The 21,396-nt window shown below is 41.2% G+C and overlaps 1 protein-coding gene across 1 annotated transcript in view; it reads left to right on the forward strand.

Annotated features, from left to right (window-relative positions):
* TBC1D9 (TBC1 domain family member 9) overlaps positions 1 to 21,396 on the forward strand; it is a 125,113-nt gene that overhangs the window by 83,983 nt on the left and 19,734 nt on the right. The window contains exons 8-13 of the mRNA XM_020989854.2: positions 617 to 790; positions 3,199 to 3,349; positions 9,917 to 10,131; positions 11,996 to 12,113; positions 15,329 to 15,614; positions 17,585 to 17,714. Of these exons, the coding sequence (XP_020845513.1) occupies positions 617 to 790; positions 3,199 to 3,349; positions 9,917 to 10,131; positions 11,996 to 12,113; positions 15,329 to 15,614; positions 17,585 to 17,714 (1,074 nt within the window). The remainder of the gene's footprint in view (positions 1 to 616; positions 791 to 3,198; positions 3,350 to 9,916; positions 10,132 to 11,995; positions 12,114 to 15,328; positions 15,615 to 17,584; positions 17,715 to 21,396) is intronic.

Raw genomic sequence — 21,396 nt, forward strand, 5'->3', positions numbered from 1 at the left:
TGTGCACAGCACAGACCCCCAAAGATGGCATTTAGGGAAGCCCTATTTTTTTGTGAGGCATTCGGGGGTAAGTGACTTGCCCAGGGTCACACAGCTAGTAAGTGTCAAGTGTCTGAGGCCAGATTTGAACTCAGGTCCTCCTGACTCTGAGGCTGGAGCTCTATCCACCGCACTACCTAGCTACCCCTGGAAGCCTTTATAGCAGCATGTGGTCAATCGATGTCCTGTTCTGGTGCCTCATCCTGGTGGGCAGGGGACCTTACATTTGGCTGGGGGGAGAAGGGGCAGCACTATGCTTACTGAAGTAACAATCCCTCCCAAACTGGAAAGGCTTTGACTTCAGGCCCAACTGAAGACTGTTGTGTGATCTGTAAACCACTTTGGCTGAGTTTAAGGAATCTTATCACTGGAAAGTTGGCTACAAGTGATGAATATTTTCAGCCATAGTAACTCAAGAAGATCATTTACAAGCTTGGAAGAATTGCATTCTGTATCAATGGAGGGGAATATGTTGAGAGATGAGTCATACATCCTTGATATACTTCAGTAGAAGATATACATATGGATGTATGCTTATAAGAAGCTTTAGAGCATATGTGTGTGTCTGCATTGACAGGTCTACTCCAGGCCCAGCAGCCTTGTTTCCTCCAGCCCTCAACCCAGCATGAGCTCTGAGGCAGATGGCGGTGAGCGCCAGTTCAACCTGAATGGGAACAACGTCCCGACGGCCACGCAGCCCTTGATGACCATGTATCGGCGGCGCTCTCCTGAGGAATTCAATCCCAAATTAGTAGGTCCCAGCTTTGCTTTCTGTAGCATCACTTCTAAAAATCTGAATGTCTTAAAAGTGAGACATTTATGTGAGCTTATTTAAGTATTTTCCTATAAAGAAAAGCAGACTGATCTGTAATTGTGAAAATTGGTTTCATAGTGGGTTTCTTGGGAGAAAAAGAAAAAAAGTGTTATTTTTATCCTTTATTTCAATTTTACAACCAAGTACAAGTGCTTTATTCACCTGTATTTATATATATGTACATATACATTATGTATATATGTTTTATATGTTTATGAGTTCATAGTATTTACATAGAAATATATTTGGGGGCAGCTAGGTGGCGCAGTGAATAGAACACCAGCCCTGGATTCAGGAGGACCTAAGTTCAAATGTGACCTCAGACACAGAACACTTACTAGCTGTGTGACCCTGGGCAAGTCACTTAACCCTATTGCCTATGCAAACATATATGTGTGTGTGTGTGTGTGTGTGTGTGTGTATAAATTTAATATTAATGTTTGATACATAAATAATACCACATACATACATATATAAAACACATAAATATACATTTCATATTATATTTATAAATATTGTATAAATACTATACACAAACATTTACATAATTTATCTGTGTATGTGTATACATGCATACATATACACACACACATACAGCGTATCCCAATAAGTCTTTGGAACATACTATATCTGTATATCTTTGTGTGTGTGTGCGTGATGGCTATTTTATATAACCTTTTACGGTTCATGAAGTGCTTAACACATATCTCATTTGGTCTTCACAAAGAACCTCATGAAGTAAATGCTATTGTTAGCCTTATTTTACAGATAAGTAAATTGAAGTTGACATAGGCTAAGTGACTTGCCCATTGCCATGCAATTAATAAGTATTTGAGGCAGGCTTTGAACTCAGTTCTTCCTTTCTAGCACTCTATCCCCTACATCATCTTATTCACACACAAACACACACACATATATGTGTACAAATGCCAATATAGCCATAATTGTATTTGGTATGGCAAAGTGGATAAAAAGTGGCCTCAGAGTCAGTATAACTTGAATTCAAGTCCCATTTCTAATATGTTGGCTGTATGACCCTGGGAGAGTCACTTACCCCCTTTAGTGTCCTAGTCAACTCTCTAAGACTATAAGTTATAGAATAAATAACAATCTATAAGAGTAGAGGGAACTCTGAACACCAATGAAAGCCAAGGTCTACCTCTACCCTAAATAGTGTATTGATATCAGTCCCTGCAGTCCTCTGGTGATGCTTCATTGTGGTATCCTAGTGGCTTTGGATTCTCTAGGGTTATGTCAGTAGAATACCAACACAAACAGGATAGGCCAGCTCAGGAATGGGTTCCTAGCTGACCATATCTGCCATCTAAGAATAACTACAGCTGAATCAGGTGAGGCTTGTCATCAGAAGGTTGGCTTCCAGGAGTGCCTTTTTTTTTTCTTTTGGCCATATCAATTTATGACATGATGGCGGGTAAGTAGTATGAGTGTAGGGATTGTGCCACCACCTCTGAAATCGCATATCTTAAAGTATTCAGATAATTATTTGGGGGGGGGGGAGACAGATGGAGATGGAGACAGAAGAGAGGCAGAAATGAGGAAGAGAGGAGGGGGAAGAAAAAACGTTGACTACCAGGGTTCAAATCCCGGTTCTGACACATAGTTATGTGGACCGTGAGCAAGTTGTTGAGATTTTCTGAACCTCAGTTCCCTTAGGTATAAAATGGGGATGGATAGATAGATGCCTATTGTGTTTATCTCCCAAAGGTTGTTTTTTGGTGCTCAAAGGAGATTAATGTATATAAAATACTTTATAAAAACTCAAAGTGGGATATAAACATCTATTGTTATTGGCATATATTTTCTTAAATGAATCTGCTTACACCTTGGAGAGCTACCACTGAAGCAGAGTGAATGAATGGAATCTGCAGCCCTTACTACTTTTGCCTATCACAGATTATTATTCATCTTACATGGAATGGAGGAGTAGGGACACGGAAAAGCTTCCATAAATGTAGGTACCAGCTGACCAAAGATATGTTATTCCATCAGGAAGTTTGGGTCTTAATTCTAAGAAATCCCTGGCGATTTTTTCACTTCTCATGTCTTCCTGTCAGTGTGGTTTAGCATTTTTAGCCTGTTCCTTTCTTTTCAACATGAATGATTCCTCTTGGTTTTAATTTTAGCTCCACTCCTGCAAGGATCACCTACCTAGTCAGCTCATCTGACTGAGCTCCTCACTAGTAAAATCAGCTACAGACACTTCGATTTCCTCCCCCCGCCTCCCACTCCAGTCAAAAGGGAAGACCCTGGAGATGCCCTTCAGATGTCTCTGTGGCATCTAGCTTTCTGTCTGTAATGTAGTATTCTTTCCCAATCCTTTTCAGGCCAAAGAGTTTTTGAAAGAGCAAGCCTGGAAGATTCACTTTGCTGAGTACGGACAGGGGGTCTGCATGTACCGCACTGAGAAAACCCGAGACCTGGTGCTCAAAGGCATCCCTGAAGGCATGAGGGGGGAGCTCTGGATGCTACTCTCAGGTGAGCACCTGGTCTTGTCTTGACTCCCAAACAAGATTTTTAGTTAGAAGCATCTCCCCCCAACCTGGTGTCTGGATGGGAGCGCACAGCTCAGATTTCCTCCAGTCATTAAAAGTAACAAAACAAAACTATTCCTTAAAACATCCAAAGACCTATCTTTTTGTTTCAGTCAGAGTATTTGAAAGTCTCTTCAGTATTTACCTCCCTGCCTATAGCAGCCCTTGCTTTTATAGAAACATAGTGCTAGGATTTGAAAGTTCAGAGAATCTTTTCTAACCTTCCCATTACATTCCCCTTAACAGAGTTCAAATATTCAATTCAGTTCCGTTCAACAGCCATTTATTGAGCACTGCTATTGGCCATGCACTTTGCTAGGTACCAGGGAATACAAAGACAAAAATTAACAGCCATTCTCCTGAAGGAGTTTATATTCTACTGGGAGGAAACATGGTATACATAGAGAAGTATGTACAAAATGAGTAGAGACAAAGTATTTTCTGTGGGGAGCACCAACAAACAATTTGGAAGACTCAGGAGTAGATGGTGCCTATGATTTGAAGGAGGCTAGTCAAGCTAGGGATTTTAGGAGGGCAAGGTCATAAAAGAGAACATTCCAGGCCCATATATATCCTCTCAACAAAGGCAATTGAATACCATGTGTAGGGAACAACAAATAGCCTAGTTCAGCTGGAAGAAGAACTAGACTAAGAAAGAATTCTGATTTGGGAAATTGAGACTATTTTACCATAAGAGGGGGTTGGGCAAGAAGTTCAAGTCTTGGGTTTTAAAAGTGAGTTTACTTTGTTAACATTGTCCCAATCAGCCCTTAGCTCACATTCTCATCTTGACTGCCCTAGTCCAGTGAGTAACCTTTTTTTTTATTTTCAGGGGGACTTGATTTCTGTCATTTTCCAGAGGTGCCCCATGCAGTACCTTCTCTCTTCCTGTTCTCCCACTCTGGCTAGATGTTCTTGAAGGAAGAATGTAGCAAGACTTTATTTCTTACTTCTTCCCCCAGGGGAATCTTCCCTTTTAGACATGCTATATTCCCTCTTCATGAATCTATGAGATTCAGCTTTCTTCTCTTTTATTTTTTATTTTTTGATTTTTTATTTTTTTTTGGTGAGGCAATTAGACTTAAATGACTTGCCCAGGGTCATACAGCTAGGAAGTGTTATGTGTCTGAGGCTGGATTTGTACTCAGATCTTCCTGACTCCAAGGCCAGAGCTCTATTCAGCTTCCTTCTCTATAAGACTAGGAGACCTCCCAGGCAGCTCTAAATTTATCATCCTCATTGTGAGTTTCTGTGACTCAACAGTATCTTCAATTATCGACCTTCCATCCATGTTCTATTGAGAGTAAAATCTTCTTGGACTGGGATTTGAATCCTGGCTTGGTGACCTTGAACAGATCACTTAAATATTTGGGGTCTCATTTTCCTCATCTGTAAAGTGAGGCCTTTAGGCTAGATGCTATCTGAGGTACCTTCCAGCTGTAAATCTATGTATGATCTCTCTATCTGTCCATCATGAGCCGTGTTTCTACCTCCCATTTCTTGCAAGGATGGAGACATTGGGTCCCCTTGCTACATTAGCTCAGGGGGCACCTGCTAACACTTCAAGACTTCTTGATACTCCCTGCCATTCTGATTATGGTCCCCATGCACAGGTCGCAGGGCAAATGCCCACTTGTCTGCCACGTGCTCTGATTCTGTTCCCATGAGTGTATTAACAGATGAGTTGAAGTGTCAAAACCAAAAAACGTATTTCTGGTTGGCTAATGGCAAGCTAACAGCTTGAGAGGCTGAAATAACATGCTCCTAAAGTTCACCATATATAGAAGAAAGCAATAAATCTATTTGAATGCATTAAGGTGAAGCATGATGTTCTCTGGTCCCAGTGATCTTCCTTTCCTGGCCTATAGGAAAAGCTTTCCCTTCATTAAGAGATAGGGTTGGGGTTTTGGGGGTTTTGTTTTTGTTTTAAGTTTAGTACGTAGTCCAGTATTGAACAGTGAGGTGGTAAGGTGGATAGAGTGCCAGGCTTGAAGTCAAGAAGAAGAGCGAGCATAGGGCCTAGAGTGAAGAAGACTCCTCTTCCTGAGTTCAAATCTGGCCTCAGACACTTAGTAGCTATGTGATCCTAGGCAAATCACTTAGCCTTGCTTGCCTCAGCTTCCTTATCTGTTTTGGGGTTTTGTTTGTTTTGGTGAGGCAATTGGGGTTAAGTGACTTGCCCAGGGTCACACAGCTAGTGAGGGTTATGTGTCTGAGGCCGGATTTGAACTCAGGTCCTCCTGACTTCAGGGCTGGTGCTCTATCCACTGCACCACCTAGCTGCCCCCTCAGCTTCCTTATCTGTAAAATGAGCTGGAGAAGGAAATGGCAAACCACTCCAATATTTTGCCAAGAAAACCCCAAAAATGAGGTCATGAAGAATTGGGCAAGACTGAAAAACATAGTCCAGTATGTGTCAGTACATAGTCCAATAGTCCATTTAAAGTAGCGAGCGATTAGGGGAGAAGGAAAAGGATGAGAATTAAGAGTCCCGATCTTCTCACCTCCTGGATTCTTAGGTTTTCCTTGGAGTGTCTAGTTTGGAGGTGGGAAAAGTCCAAATCCATATTCACATCAACAGACCCCATTCCAGGGACATCCACCATCAGCCAAAGGACAAACTCAAACTGTTAAGCATGAAGACTTTGACATTATTGGTCCACAGTCTGGACTCAGACAGCCAGACGAGATGTTTCCTGATTCTGTCTCTTCTTGGCATTAATGCAGTAGAAAATTGAGGTTTATTACAGAGAGCGGAAAAATATTATCGTGCCTACTCTCCATGAGGTAATTCTTTCTCCCTGTCCCCTGTCCTTCGCTGGCTGCTCATATCACTGTAAGACTGAAGCACGCTTGCTGAACGTCCATCAGGGTAATAATATTCCAAACTGCTGATGTTATTTAGAGGACTGAAATTTATCAGGGTTTCTTTTTAAATTTGGATCTAAGAGTGGTCACAAGTGCCACAGCTAATAACTTGCTGAATGACAAGGAAGATCAAAGAGTACTCCATGCTATACCAGAGAATACAAGAAAAGCCACAATTTACCTGGAGTTCAGGAGCAAACAAATTCAGGAACTAGAGTGTTGATAAAATTGTAAACTACTTTAGCCCCTGAAGCTCTTTTCAGAAGTGGAAAATTTTGAGTTATCTAAAATGAGACAAATACTGTGAGAATTATGTGGTTTTTAATCTGCTTTATACCACCCCATTCCACACCACCCTTTTTACATGCCCTTATTTTTCATTATGCCAGAGTGGGATGATCACAGGTCCCCATTCACAAACTAAATTTTGAGCCCTCTAATTAGTTGGCAAAGACACAGAGGAGCTAAGTGCTATCCGTTTTTCTTTGTTTCTGTCTGGGGAAAGAACTGATCATCCTGCCAACATGATTCAGTTGGTTGACACTGTAAGCCCCAGATTATATTTTTATTTTGATACTATCTGGTTCAGATTAAAATCTGTAGACCTACTTATTCTATATTCAAATGGACTTGGAAAAACAAAACAGAACCAAAAACTAATTGAGAACAATGCTTCTTATCTGAGCATTGTTTTCCCCATTCCACCTCTGAGATAATGGTGGGATAGATTAAATATTACAAACCTGCATAGAATCCAGTTCTGGGTAAAGAACACATATTTCTCACTGCTAGGGAAAGAAGCGTGGTGGGATGGATATAATGCCAGCCTGAGAGCAACAAAGACCTGGTTTCAAGACCTGCCTCTGATACCTACTGACTTTGTGAGCCAAGACGAGTCACTTAACTTCTCAGTGAACCTTAGATAACGCTTTAAAACTTTAAGACCGTGAGGAGCTGCTGACCTGCATTGGTGAACCACAATAGTAGTTAACATATATAGAATTTTACAAAAGAGGCAGCTAGATGTCACAGTGGATAGAGTGCTGGTCCTAGAGTCAGGAAAACCTGAATTCAAATCTGGCCTCAGACATTAGCTGTGTAACCCTGAGCAAGTCACTTCACCCTGTTTACCTCAATTTCTTCATCTGTCAAATGAGCTGGAGAAGAAAATGGGAAACACTTCAGTTATCTTTGCCAAGAAAACCCTAAATGGTGTCGTGAAGAGTTGGACCTGGCTAAAAAGACTGAACAACAGCTAGTGGAGGGAGTTTCCACAGTGTGTGTATCTTGTGGAAAGAACACTGGTCTGGTGGTTAAAAGAAGCCTAGTTTTGTATCCATCTTTCCTTCCAGTTTAATTTGATAAATCTTGAGCTAGCGTCCTTTACGACAAATTTAATTTCTTTAACCATTTTACAAAGGGTATTTGTTGATAGGTTTTATGGGAACTCTACAAGAAATTATCTTACAGTTTTCCTATAAAGTAATTAATGGCCCTTGGGCCAGTTTTAGGTTTGCAGTTCAGTCATTTTCAATTGTGACCCCATTTGGGTCTTGGCAATGATGCAAGAATGGTTTGCCATTTCCTTCTCCAACCCATTTTACAGATGAGGAAACTGATGCAAATAGGGTTAAGTGACTTGCCCAGAGTCACCTGGCTAGTAAGTATCTGAGGCCAGATTTGAACTCGGGGAAAATGAGTCTTCTTGAGTCTAGGCCTGATATTCTATTCACTGCATCATCTAGCTGCCCATCAGTATCAAGTTACCATTGTCCAGTTAGCTTCTTCCAATAGATGTCAGTAATATCACCACTGCTTTGGGGGATTATCTGGAGATGCCTGTGCACATGCACAGGACCAATCTAAGGAGCAAATGGAGTAACTGGCTATCTGAGGAGAGAGACCAAGGGAGGTGGGAAAGTAGGAAGGTCACTCACCACACTAGAAGATCTGGCATATGAATGGCAGCTCTACCACTGATTCATTCCCTTGGTGACCTTGGGTCATTTACCTCCTGTCTCTGTGCTAGGGTTGCATCTGGAAAATGAAGGGATTTGGGGCAGCTAGGTGGCGCAGTGGATAAAGCCCCGGCCCTGAAGTCAGGAGCACCTGAGTTCAAATCCAGCCTCAGACCAAACATTTGACACTTTCTAGCTGTGTGACCCTAAGCAAGTCACTTAACCCCAATTGCCTAAAAATAGATAAATAAATAAATAAAATATTGAGTGCTCTCTGTCTGGGATGACTGATGTACAGCACTTTTTTTTCAGTTAATATTTTCTAATTAACAGACATCTATTTCACTCCATTAAGGGGGAGTAATGAAAAGCAAAGTCTTGTAACAAATGTGCAATTATCAAGCAAAACAAATTCTCGCATTGACCATGACCCAAAAACATATGCCTCATTCTGCACCCAGAGTCCACCACTTCTCTACTGAACATAGAAAGCAGTAAGGAGCCTTTTGAGGCTATGGAATATTTTCCTGATATTGCATGTGTTCATTTCCATGGCAATTGCGTAGGTTACTGTTGAGAAATGGAATAGTACACTATGCTGAGGCATTGGAAATACAAAGTTGTAAAACAACCCCCCCCCAAAAAAAAGAACAAACAACGCTCCAGCTCATTCAGTTCCTATCCTCAAGAACCTTCTATCTGCTGTTAGAATGTGAATCTGTCAGAGATAGGCAGCACTGTAAATCCTTATCAGCTAGTATTTCATGTGTCATTATTTGATAGCTGTCAAGTTGGTTAAGTCCTGAAGAACTAGGGCATCACAGAAATTTGAGATGTAGAAGGAGCCCCAGTATCCACTTAGTCCACCCCTTTGCCCAGAAAATAATTTCCATTATCGTACACCTAGCAAGTTGGGCTTGTGGCTTAAAAGACCTCTGGGAAGGGGGCAGCCTGCCCTGCCTGAAGACAGCAGCATTTCCCGTCCAGCAGGTTCTTGTTGCGAGGAAGTTCTTCCTGACAGCATGCTTGTATTTGTCTCTGCATCATCCACTTGTGACTCCTGGTCTTGCTTCCTGTGACCAAAGAAAAAGCATGCTCCCACATCAGATTCATGAAGACAGCTGTCATCTGCTCCTCCTCTTTCTGCACTAAAGATGCCCGGTTTCTTCAACTGAACTACTAGTAACATGAACTAGAGGGAACTCAGGGAGTGGTGTCAGACTGAGACACAAACCAGATACAGACGGGGCTTGAGCCACACCTGTATTGCAGACCATATGCCACATTGGACACCTGTACTGGGGGGGCAGAGATTAGATTCTAAACTCCTTGAAGGCAGGGGCTGTCTTTTTCCCTTTTTGTATCCCCAGTGCTTAGCACAATGTCTGGCACACAGTAGGCACTTTGATTGATGGATTACTGAAAGGGAAGGTGGGAGGATGCAAAAGGCTGAGTTTCATCTAAGGGCAGCCCTAGATGTGGCTAGTCAAAAGGATAACATCTAAGTACACTCACATTCTTCATGTGATTTCATTGTTTTTTGTTTTTAAGAATCAAGAATTTATTAGGGAATGTTAAGGAAATCAAGGGTGGGGAGTTCCTGAGATTTAAAAACAGTCCTAGCAGAACAAAAGGAAATTGTTCCCACTGACTGCCATGTTTGATGCTGTTGGGGCTATTCCTAGGAGCCATCAATGAGATGGCCACCCATCCTGGCTATTATGAAGATCTGGTGGAAAAGTCTATGGGAAAGTACAACCTTGCCACAGAGGAGATTGAACGAGACTTGCATCGGTCCCTCCCAGAACACCCGGCTTTCCAGAATGAAATGGGCATTGCTGCTCTGAGGAGAGTGTTAACAGCTTATGCCTTTAGAAATCCCAACATAGGATATTGCCAGGTAAATTTGAGATGTTCCCTTTAAGGCATCTGTTGGGTAGTAGAGAAAGAAGTAAAAGGAGGCAGTGGGAGTAATGGAAAGCATGTACAACTTTCAATAGTCAAGAGACCTTGTTTCTAGCCCTGCTTCTACCTAGCTATATGGTCTTGGGCCCATGCCACCTCTTGGGTCTTGGTTTCATCATCCATAAAGTGAATGAATTGGTGTATTAGGGCTTTTCTAAGGCTTCTTCCTGTACTAAAAGCTAGTAACTGTACCAAAATAGGCAGATTTATACTATAGGGAAATAACTTTTAATTTTTTTTAATTTAAATTTGTATAAATCTTTCTAGAAAACAGGTTGTTAACCTTTTTCATGTCTTGGATTACTTTAGCAATAGAGGAAAGCTTATACTAATATTTACCTACATTAGTAATGGAAGGAAGTGCTAAATTTTAGAGATTAGTGAAAACACAGATGTAATTTTTAAAATTTGATTTAATTAAAAATGTTTTTTCCTGTCTAAGTTCATGGATCTCCTGAAATCTATCCACAGGCCCCATGAGGGTTCATGGACCCTGGGTTAAAACCCCTGTTCTAGAAGATCATAACATAATTTAATTAGCTTCTAATAAAAATGGAGCTGAAGTAAAGTATACAGAGCCCGGAGTAGAAAGGAAGACTTGGACACCAAAGTCCTATCAAAATTCCTTTCTACCACAGACATTCTGGGGCCTAGGACAAGCACCACAAAATGTGCCCTGAAACCAACTCTTTAAAACAGACTTTTGGGGTTGTAGAGGGATGGATACTCTGGAGAAAGACATAACCTTGGGGTAAAAGCCACCCTGTGGAGGAGAGATAGTAGCTTACTATTTTCATTAATTCCTCTTGCTAAATTAGGTGTCAAGCTCCTTTCTTTCTAAAATTGCTGTCATTCATTGCCCTCTAAATTTAGCATATTCACATAAAGTTCCACTTGCCCTGCCCTAGTTATGATTCTGTTCTTACAGCATCTTGGGCAAGTGGTCAGCTAGCCTTTGCTTTGAAGACCCTTATGAAAGGGGACTCAATGCTTACTTCCCAAGGCAGCCTGATCATCTTTGAGAGAGCTCTAATTATTAGACAGTTTTTACTGCCATCCAAACTAAATGTCCTTCAATTTCCACCCATAGCAGAACAAAGCTAATCCCTCTTTAAGATGCTTATTAACAGCTGTCATGTCCTTCCCTGAATCTTCTCTTTTCCAGATTTAAAAAAGAAAACCACCAAATTCCCATTTCCTTCAGCTCATGTTCAGGTGTGTCTGTAACACCTGCTGACTTGTCTGAACCTTTTTCCATTAAATGAGAGGTTGCCTGGGACACATTTTAAGCTATTTGCTTTATCCAGCCGGACGGTGTTACTTAGGAATGCTCTTGTTTTCAGTTGCCCTTTTGCTTTCCTTAGTTACTACATTTCATACAAAACAATACTCTCTATAGAGCCTTTGACCTTGGGTCCTGGGTAATGGAAACTATGATGCCTGGGCAAGAAGAAAGAGAAAAACTGACCTCCCTGGTGGGTGGTTTGCTTTATACTGAACCACTCCACCAATGAACAATCATTTAAGAAGGAGGCTTTGGCTGCTTGTCTTTGGGAGACAGCCCTTGAATGGTAATTTTTGTATTTTGGTATATTTGCTCCAAGTATCCAATTGCAACAAGTAAGTTGCCTGGAAAATACCCACTTGACTTTTGAACCCAGTAAAATACCAACTCTTGGTTTGCTGGTCTTATTCTCCCTGCTCCAACTCTACCACCAGCCCCGCCCCCCCCCAAAGTCATCCTTTTTTCCATCTTTTCATTTCTTTTTTTAATTCATTTTTTCATTTCATTTCTCTAGGCAATGAACATTGTAACCTCGGTGCTGCTTTTGTATGCGAAAGAGGAAGAAGCCTTCTGGCTGCTGGTAGCTTTGTGTGAAAGGATGCTTCCTGACTACTACAACACCAGAGTTGTTGGTATGTGTGAGTGGGTTTAAAATTTGATCTCCTTGGTACCCAGATGGTGTTTTCTAGAGAAGTGTCCCTCGTGTACCTAATGTGACTCTGGTACCATATTCCCAATCACCATTGACCAGGGAAATCACAAAAGAAGGTATATCTACTGAGTCTAAGAAAATGATATGATATGATGTGCTATGATATGATCAAAGCCATAACTAGGCCAGGACAATGGTGCTTTGTCCTGGGGCTTCAAAATTGAGAAGATTCTGACAGCCTTTAAAACCCTACAGCAATACAAACAACTGAACTTAGGGCTTAATTAGCAAATATCTTAGTTAAAGTAGAAAGTACCAGAGAATGTATACCCACACCCCAGGTGAACCCAACTTACATGCAGAATGTCACATGTGATTTCAAGAGTATCCTTGTTTGAGAAATAGTGATTTCTTTTTGAGATGTCTGATGAGAAGGTCCATCCTTCCAGGAGCAAAACAGGGATTTTGATAATACAAACCAAGGGCTATCTAAAGAACCAGAATAAAAAAAGCATTTTCACTGGGACTGTGAAACACCAGTAGGGTCAACAAATTTCAGAAGAAAATAAGAATAAGCAGAGAAAGATAATATGTGGGGATTGTTTAATTTTTTTTTAATCAAGAAATCGATTGCACAGCAGGAACATTAACAGATATTTCCACAGCCACTTATTGCTGTCTTTCAATCTGCTCTCCTGACTGATTCAAACATTGTTCAGGGTGTTACTAAAGCTTCCTAGTTCTGGTCAAGCCAAATATTGGGGCTATAATATTGCATAGTATTGTCTCTGCATGTAGAACTGGAAGAAATCACAGGTCTTTTGGTCTAATCTCCTCATTGTACAAGGAGGAGACTGAGACCCGCAGATGAGAAGCATATTACCACTGTTGCCATAATTAGTAACTGGAAGAATGAGGATTTGAATCTGAGACCCTGACACCATATCCCACCTCATTGTACCAGCTCTATAAAGAAGTCTCTAATGTTCAAGGCCCTCCAGGATCTGACATCATTGGCACTCTGCCTCCCATTGGTAACTAAATGGCTTCCCTCATTAGACTTAAACAAGTTAATGTTGAATTTATGCCAAAACATTGTTCAGCTTGGGAAACCAGATAACCAGCTTGTTGTTATTATTCATTTGTTTCAGTCATATCCAATTCTTCGTGACCCATTTGGGGTTTTCTTGGAAGAGATACTGGAGTGGTTTGCCATTTCCTTCTCCAGCTCATTTGACTGACGTGGAAACTGAGCAAAAAAGGTTAGGTGACTTGCCCAGGGTCACACAACTAGTAAGTGTCTGAAGCCAGATTTGAATTCAGGGAGATGAGTCTTCCAGGCCCAGAACTCTATTCACTAGATAGAGAAGTATCCACCTAGTTTCCCCTGTTATCAGCTATTCAGTACTAATGACATAACAAGTCAGTTACAGCCAATTGACCTTACTTTTACCATGCATAGCTAACAGAATACTGATTCTTGAATCTGTGATCTCATTAGCAGAGTTACTCCTCCTGGTACAGAACCCTATCCATCCATGCCTTATCCTCCTGTGTGATTCTTATCCAAGTCTTTCCATAAACCCTCCATTGTGGATCCACTCATATTGGAGGCCATAATTTAATTCTCTTAACATATACCAGTGGGACACGTTGAGCTGTTCATTATATTTCCTACAAATCTGGGCCACCTCCTTTTCCAGACATTAGTGTCTTTGGTGATGTCCTGTAAGCAGCCAGGCAGTGTAATGATGGATAGGGTGATGGGCCTGGAGTCAGAAATAACTTAACTCAAATTCTGCCACAGATATTTAACTAACTGTGTGATCCTGGGTAGGTCATTTAACTCTGTCTGCCTTAGTTTCCTCAAAGTTGTGCAGATCAAATGAGATATTTGCTGTTGTTATTTTTAATTTTATTTTTAGTTCCAAATTCTCTCCCTCCCACCTCTCCCTCTTCCATCCAATGAAAAGGGAAAAAAACAAAACCCTATTACAAATATGATTAGTTAAGCAAAACCAAATTCCCTCAGCCATGACAAACAAAAAGAAAAGAAAAGAAAAAAATACTCTTCAATCTACACTCTGAGTCCATCGGCTGTCTATCTGTTGATAACTGTTTCATCGTAAGTCCTTTTGACCCATAATTGGTCATTCATAAGTCTTTCAAAGTTATTTGTGAGATAATATTTTAAAGCATTTTGCACAGTACCTGGCACATAGTCAGTGTTTAATAAATGTTTCTTTCACCCCAGCCACTTCTTGTGCACAAACCATCATTGATAAAATGATTCATTCTACTTTTGTCATGTCTTTCCATTGCCACTTGCCACTTGACTACTTAATTCTTTTGAAATCATTGTATTCTGTGACTAGAAGCCATTACAAGATCTCCAAAAGAATATTGATGTGGGAAGGATGAGCTTTGTATCAGGGAGCAGAATGAGAACCCCAGGCAGAATCAACTTCATTAATTTATTCAGTATGCATTTATTAAATGTCTACCATGTACCTGACAATCATCTCATCTAAATAGCTTCTGCTCTCATGGAGCTAGTATTTTATTGGGGAAGCAATACATACATACTAAGATAAGTACAAAATAAATGCAAAGTAAATGGGGAGGAGGGGAGAGCCAACTAGTCACTAGAAGCCTTCAGGAAAAACCTTGTAGAGGTACTGCCCTACCCTTCTCCTAGTCTACTCTGGGCCCAATTTATGGAGCGTCTGCTAATGTCTGTCCCATGGAATGTGTACCGATGGACTAGCTCAGTAGGCTGCCCATCCAACTAAAGGATTGACAGGACAAGATACCAGTTTGATTATCGTACTTTGCATCATGCATTAGTCCAAACTCGTATCGTTTCCAACAACCTTCATTTTTAGCAGAGCAGTGTCCTTTTACAATGAGGAGAAAAGGATGTGGATGTCCCCAAAGGCAGAGATGCAGCCAAAACTAATTAAAAGAACTATTCATTGACTGACTGAACTAGAAGGCAGAGTTGGAAGGACAAAAAGCCTGTCTATCGATCTGGTTCAAAGGGAAATATGAAAAGCGTGAACTCAGAAGTTCGGGGTAGCAAGGAAATTGCATTGTCCCTTCAGACAACTACATTGAAGCCATTTCAATGGGTTTAGTAGAGAGAAGTGTGCATGTTTGGCTAATTTCACTTTTCCCTACTCGCCTGCCTTACAGGAGCACTGGTGGACCAGGGTGTTTTTGAGGAACTCGCCCGAGACTATGTCCCCCAGCTGTACGACTGCATGCAAGACTTGGGGGTGATCTCCACCATCTCCCTCTCTTGGTTCCTCACGCTGTTTCTTAGTGTGATGCCTTTTGAGAGTGCAGTCATGGTTGTTGACTGTTTCTTCTATGAAGGAATCAAAGTGATCTTCCAACTGGCATTGGCTGTTCTGGATGCCAACGTGGACAAGCTTCTGAACTGCAAAGATGATGGGGAAGCCATGACTGTTTTGGGGAGGTACTTCTTTCCAGTCTCTTTTCATAGTCCTACTCCCTTTTTTACGTTTTGTTCCACTCTAACTGTCCTCTGGTCCCAGATACAAGATTCCGTTTCCCTCCTCAATGTCTTTGCACAGGTGGGTCACCCATGCCTGGAATGCGCTGCCTTTTCATTTCTTCCTCATAGAATCCTGATCTTTCAAGCACAGCTCATGCCCCCCCCCCAATTTTTAACACTCTGTCCTTTGGGTAACTCTGTATATACTCAGAATTTACATATCCATGTCTACGTTGTATCCCACTGATAAAATGTAATCTCCTTGAGAGCAAGGCTATATTTAGCCTCTTCCTGTTTAACATTTTTATCCCTAGCTTTGGTAAAGGCATAGATAGCATCCTTATCAAATTTACCAGTAGCACAAAAGCTAGAAGAGCCTTTATTAACACACTAGATGACAGAATCAAGATCCAGAATAGATCAGCAAATTAGAGCTGTTTTGGGCCAGTAACTTAAAAATGGTTTTGACATTATTTTTTTTTTTGGCTAGGCAATGGGTTTTTAAGTGATTTGCCCAGGGTCACACAGCTAGCAAGTGTCGGGTGTCTGATATGAGGCCAGATTTGAATTCAGGTCCTCTTGACTCCAGCGCTGGTGCCATATCCACTGTACCACCTAGCTGTCCCTGGTTTTGACATTTGTAATTAAATTTTTTGTTTTATTTTAAAATATAAAACCATTTTTAGCTCAAATGTAGTGGTTTGCTCATCTTCTGGGCTAGCAGCCAGGGGTGAATCTAATAAGATAAAATTCAATAGGGATAAATGTAAAAAGCCTGAAATTTGGGTTCAAAAATTAGCTTTACAGGTACAAGATGGGGGAGTATGGTGAGATAACAATTTTCCCACACAGTATCTGGGAGTTTTAGAGGGCTACAAATTCTCCATGAGTCACACTAGTAAAATATAGGTTCCAGGAGCTGAGGAGGTGATAATTTCTTTATACTCCACTCTAGTAGGAGGGGAGTACCCACATGAGCACAGTGAGCACCGCAATTTAAAATGGACGTTGGTAAGGTAGATGGAGAGTATCTGGAGGAAGGTGACTTGGAGGGTGAGCAAGGGGCTTGGATTCTTCTGATAAGAGAATTAGCTGAAAGAACTGGGCTTGTTTGTCCTAGAGAAGACTTAAGAATAGACATGGTAGTTGTCTTCAAGTATTTCATAAGACTGTTGTATGGAAGATGGATCAGACCTTTCTGTTTGGCCCCAAAAGGCCCAGAGACAATGGAAGGAAGTTGGGAAAAGATGAACTTAGGTTCAATATCAGGGAAAGTATCCTTTATCATTAGAGCTATCCAGTGGCCCGGGACACCTCAGAAGGTAAACAGTTATACTTCAGGTGCATTGGAGGTCTTTCAGAAGAGGTAGGATGACCAATTATTGACTGTTGTATTGGGCATTTTTTTTTGGTGTTGTTATATAGGTTAGATGGTATCTACTGAGGCCTCTTAAAAACCCTAAAATTCTGTGACTCTGTTTTTATCCTGGCATAGTGCCTGGCATACAGTAGGCTCTCAATCAATGTTTGCTTATTGACTAAGAGCTTCTTTGTTTCTATCTTTGTATTCCTAGTGCTTAGCTGACTTCCTACACAAAGTAGATTGTGTATTGAACTGACTTAGCCCAAGTAGCACTTGGAACCCTAGCTATGTGGAGATATTTCTGGGCCTTTTTTCTCCATTTTTTGCATTTTATTTTCTGGATCTTAATTGAATTGAGCCTCAAACTAGTGTCTGCTTCCACCTCTGTCAGAGGATCTATTTTCATATACATTTCAGGGGCATTATGTCACTGTGGGAGTGGGTTTTTTAAGGTAATCTGTTGTTCTTGGTGCAGTGGGCAGTTTGATAGCAAGATCGACCATGGGGCATGTGCCAGCAGATTCCTAGGTCTCCTCACAACCTCTGATTGATTGGTGTCTGTCCACAGGTACTTAGACAGTGTGACCAATAAAGATAGTACCCTGCCTCCCATCCCTCACCTTCATTCCCTGCTCAGTGACGATGTGGAACCTTACCCAGAGGTGGATATCTTCAGGCTCATTAGAACTTCCTATGAGGTAAGTGCCATTTGCCAAATGTTAATCTCTGGGATCAGCTAGAAGCAGGAGACAGCTTGCATGTGGTTACTCAGGGCCATTGTTAACCCAGGAAGCATGAACTAGCCTTGGGAGGATCTGCATCCTGTTCTACTGGAGGGCAAGAGAAGACTTATTAAATGAGCCTGGAACAGTGTCATCACTGGCCTGATGAGGTCACTTTTCTTTTTTATTAAGAGGAAGGAGATGACATGGCTGGGGAATGGGATTTCAGGAAGACACACAACACAGGGAGTACCATGGCGGAGATAATGAGCCATGAGAAGATTGGCCCTGTCACCCCAAAGATCAGAGCCAGAGCAGTGTGTGCAAGAGCATTCACAAAATTTTAATTGGGCATTCTAGAAGCACTGGGGCCCAAGGGTGACCCAACTGACCAAAGTGGTCAGAGTAAATTAGTCCTGAGGAGATTCTCCCCCAATCTGGAATGATCCTGTTAAGTCAACTTACTTTCTCAGACCAACCCCAAAGACTTAGCATTTTTTCTAGATTGAACCAGGTGGTCCTGTTAAAGTTAGGGCTTCGCCTTTAATTGCTTCTTGAGTCTATTCTAGAGTAGATCCAAAGTCTCTGAGAAAGCCTAAAAGTGCCCTGACTTTCTGGAAGTTTTCTGACCTGAAAATGCCGCAGGACTTAAAAATGGACCTGAACCCTGGGACTGGGAGGCAGTGAGGTATAATGAAATGAGATCTGGTTTTACAGTCAGATGACCAGGGTTGGAACTTCAGCTCTGCCACTTACCACCTGAGTAACCTTAGGCAAACCACTTTATCCTTTGAGCCTCAGTTTCTTCATTGGTAAATCAAGTCAACACAAATTTATTAAACATTACCTGTGTCTTGTACTGTTACAAAAAAAAAAAAAGGAAGGTGAATGTTGGATGAGATGACCTCTAAGATTCCTTAGAGTTTAATTCTATAAGCATATAAAGGAAATTGCACCCCAAAGGTCATGGAGCAGGATGCCCCTTGATGTGTTATGCACTTGTCTAATAAATAGTTAAGATTTAGAGAGAGGATCCTTTGGAGCACATCTTTTCCTCCTATTTTTAGATGCTGCTAGATCCTGCAGCTAGAGATTGCCTACATTCTAATGCACTGCTTTGTAATTGTTTGTTGGGGGATGATTAGGAGGATTAAGTTGGGGGCGGAAATAATGGAGACAGAAGTGTCTACTTACATCTAAAACCAGAAATTTCTTTTTGGTGAGTGCAAAATCCTTGCTGGAGATTGTTTTCAACTCACATGGAGATATTTTTTTTTAAAGAGCCCTTTTTATTTAGACCATGTGAACATACCACTGATGCCTTGGCATACTCAAAACATGATGCTTAAATTTGTAGCATACAGATTTTATATATGTTTAAATGCATATACACATATGGACCTAAAAATAAACCCACTCTTTGCTCTTTGACAGTGCAGTGGATGGCCCAGTAGCCATCTGTAGTCAGCACCTAGGGAAAACCGTAGAGATTGGAGACAATCAAAGAATGGGTTTTCGTTTACATGCCTGCCTGCTGGTTATCCAATGAGAGAACCTAGACACCTACAGCAGATCTTCTTTAGCTAAAATCTTGAGCCCAAGAAAAAATCATCTGTTATGGAATTGTTTTTTCTAAGTGCTTTCTTTATACTTCTGGTGCCACAGCAATTCAATGATTGATTCACCCACTATTCTCCTGTAGTCATGTTACCAGCATCTAAAAGATTTTTATTAAATCCTAATCACTAGACCCTAACTGGAATCTCGATTATATTAAAGTCTAGGCTGGTCAGTGAAGAAACCTCTAACAAGGTGAAGAAAAAGGTACATTCCCCCTTCTGAGCCTTGGGAAAATTCGTGACTGGGTTAAATAAGATAGAAAAGGGAAGGAGAAAAACATTTTTGGCTTGAGTTGAGGTCTTTCAATCACTTCCCCAGTGTCTTATTGGGCTTTTCTCAAAGTGTCGATATCCCAGTGCTTAGAGTACTTAAGCCAGAAGATGGGCCTGCATTCTGACCCAGAAATGACAAATTCTATTTAGAGAATTTTTTAGACTTTAGAGAGGTAAAACTGTTCTTCATGTTTTGTGGATACTAAGCCTAACCAAATGGTATGTTGCATGTGAAGAACAAGAGTTTGGCTGGATTGAAGAGTGTTCAGTGAGATAGGAAGAAGGGGCCGGGTTTTGAAGGCCAAACAGGAGTCTATATTTTACCCTAGAGTCAATGAACAACCATTAGTATTGATGGAGTAGGTGAGTGATGTGGTCAGATGAGAGTTTAAGGAAAATCACTTTTGGCAGCCATGGGTAAGATACACTGGAGTGGGAGGGAGGGAGGGTGAGTCAGGGAGACCAATTAGGCTGTTGAAATAATCTAGGCAAGAAGTGATGAGGGTCTGATCTAGCTAGGGTGGCAGTTCTATGAATAGAAAGAAGGGTCAGATGCAAGTAATGTTGTGGGTGGCAGAAGAAACAGCAGGATTTTGCAACAAACTAATGTTTGGTTGGGAAAAAGTTGGGTATAATGCCAAAGTGAGCTAGGAATGTGAAATGATGAGAGTGCCTTTGACACTTTGAGAAAGGGAAAGGAGGGAAGGATTTTGGGAAGAAGATGATGAGTTATTTTGCACATGGTGAGTCTGAGATGTCCCTGGAATATCTAGTTTGAAATGTCTAATAGGCAATTGGTGAAGCAGGACTGAAACTCAGGACACAGATTGGGGATGGATGTATATATATGATATCTGCATAAAAATGATAGTTAAACCCATGGGAGCTTACCAAGAGAGTGTGTAAAGAGAGAGAAGATAGATGGGCCTGGGAAGAACCTTGGAGAACTCTCACAGCTGGGGTACATGATGTAGATGATAAGCTCATTAAGAAGAGTACCTGGATAAAGAAGGGGAAACAGTAAAGATGCATCTAGCACCAACTTCCCCAAACTAGAATAATTTTCTGCTAACAGTGGGAAGATATGTGAACTTTCTGATGAACTGGCATATCTATCTCAGTACCTATAAGACCTCGAGCAAGTCAATTTAATCTCCCTGGTCCTCAGTTTCCTCCCCTGTAAAATTAGGGAAGGGTTGGTGTAGATGCTTTTTGAGGTCTGTCCCAGTTCTTGAGTTATGATCTTTTAACACCTGGAGCCCAGCAATGAGGGAAGCCTAAGAACTCCTTCTTTCTGGTAGAAGTTACTGAGTAGGGAAATCTCCCCACATATAGTATATAGAAATGATTTCTTCCCCAAAGAGAAAAGAGTTGAAGCATACTTACTTCTTCTCCTCTTCTCCTTTCTCTTCATTTTCTTTTCCCTGCTTCTAGCCTGAGGAGAATCCAGCTAACATGGAGAAAGCATCCTCCTAACCCTATTGCCTTCTGGCTGCCCAAAGTCCCCTACCTTGTGACTTGAATGAATTTTCCCTCCTTCAGCTACTCCATCCCTGACTGCCAAAGCAACCAAAAGTTAAAATTTTTAAACAACCCTGAAGTATTTTAGACTAAGATGTGAATGAGCCTTAATTTTTTATAACATTGGAAGATTTAGACCTGGAAAGAACCCTTAAGGGACAAGTTGTCCACTCCCACCTCCCCTCTTCCATTTACAAAAGGAGAAACTAAGGCCTGGAGAGGACAAGTAACTTAAGGTTGCCTCC

Source organism: Phascolarctos cinereus, unplaced genomic scaffold (genome assembly GCF_003287225.1).
Source record: "Phascolarctos cinereus isolate Bilbo 61053 unplaced genomic scaffold, phaCin_HiC Scaffold_9;HRSCAF=440, whole genome shotgun sequence".
NCBI classification, from domain to species: Eukaryota; Metazoa; Chordata; class Mammalia; order Diprotodontia; family Phascolarctidae; genus Phascolarctos; species Phascolarctos cinereus.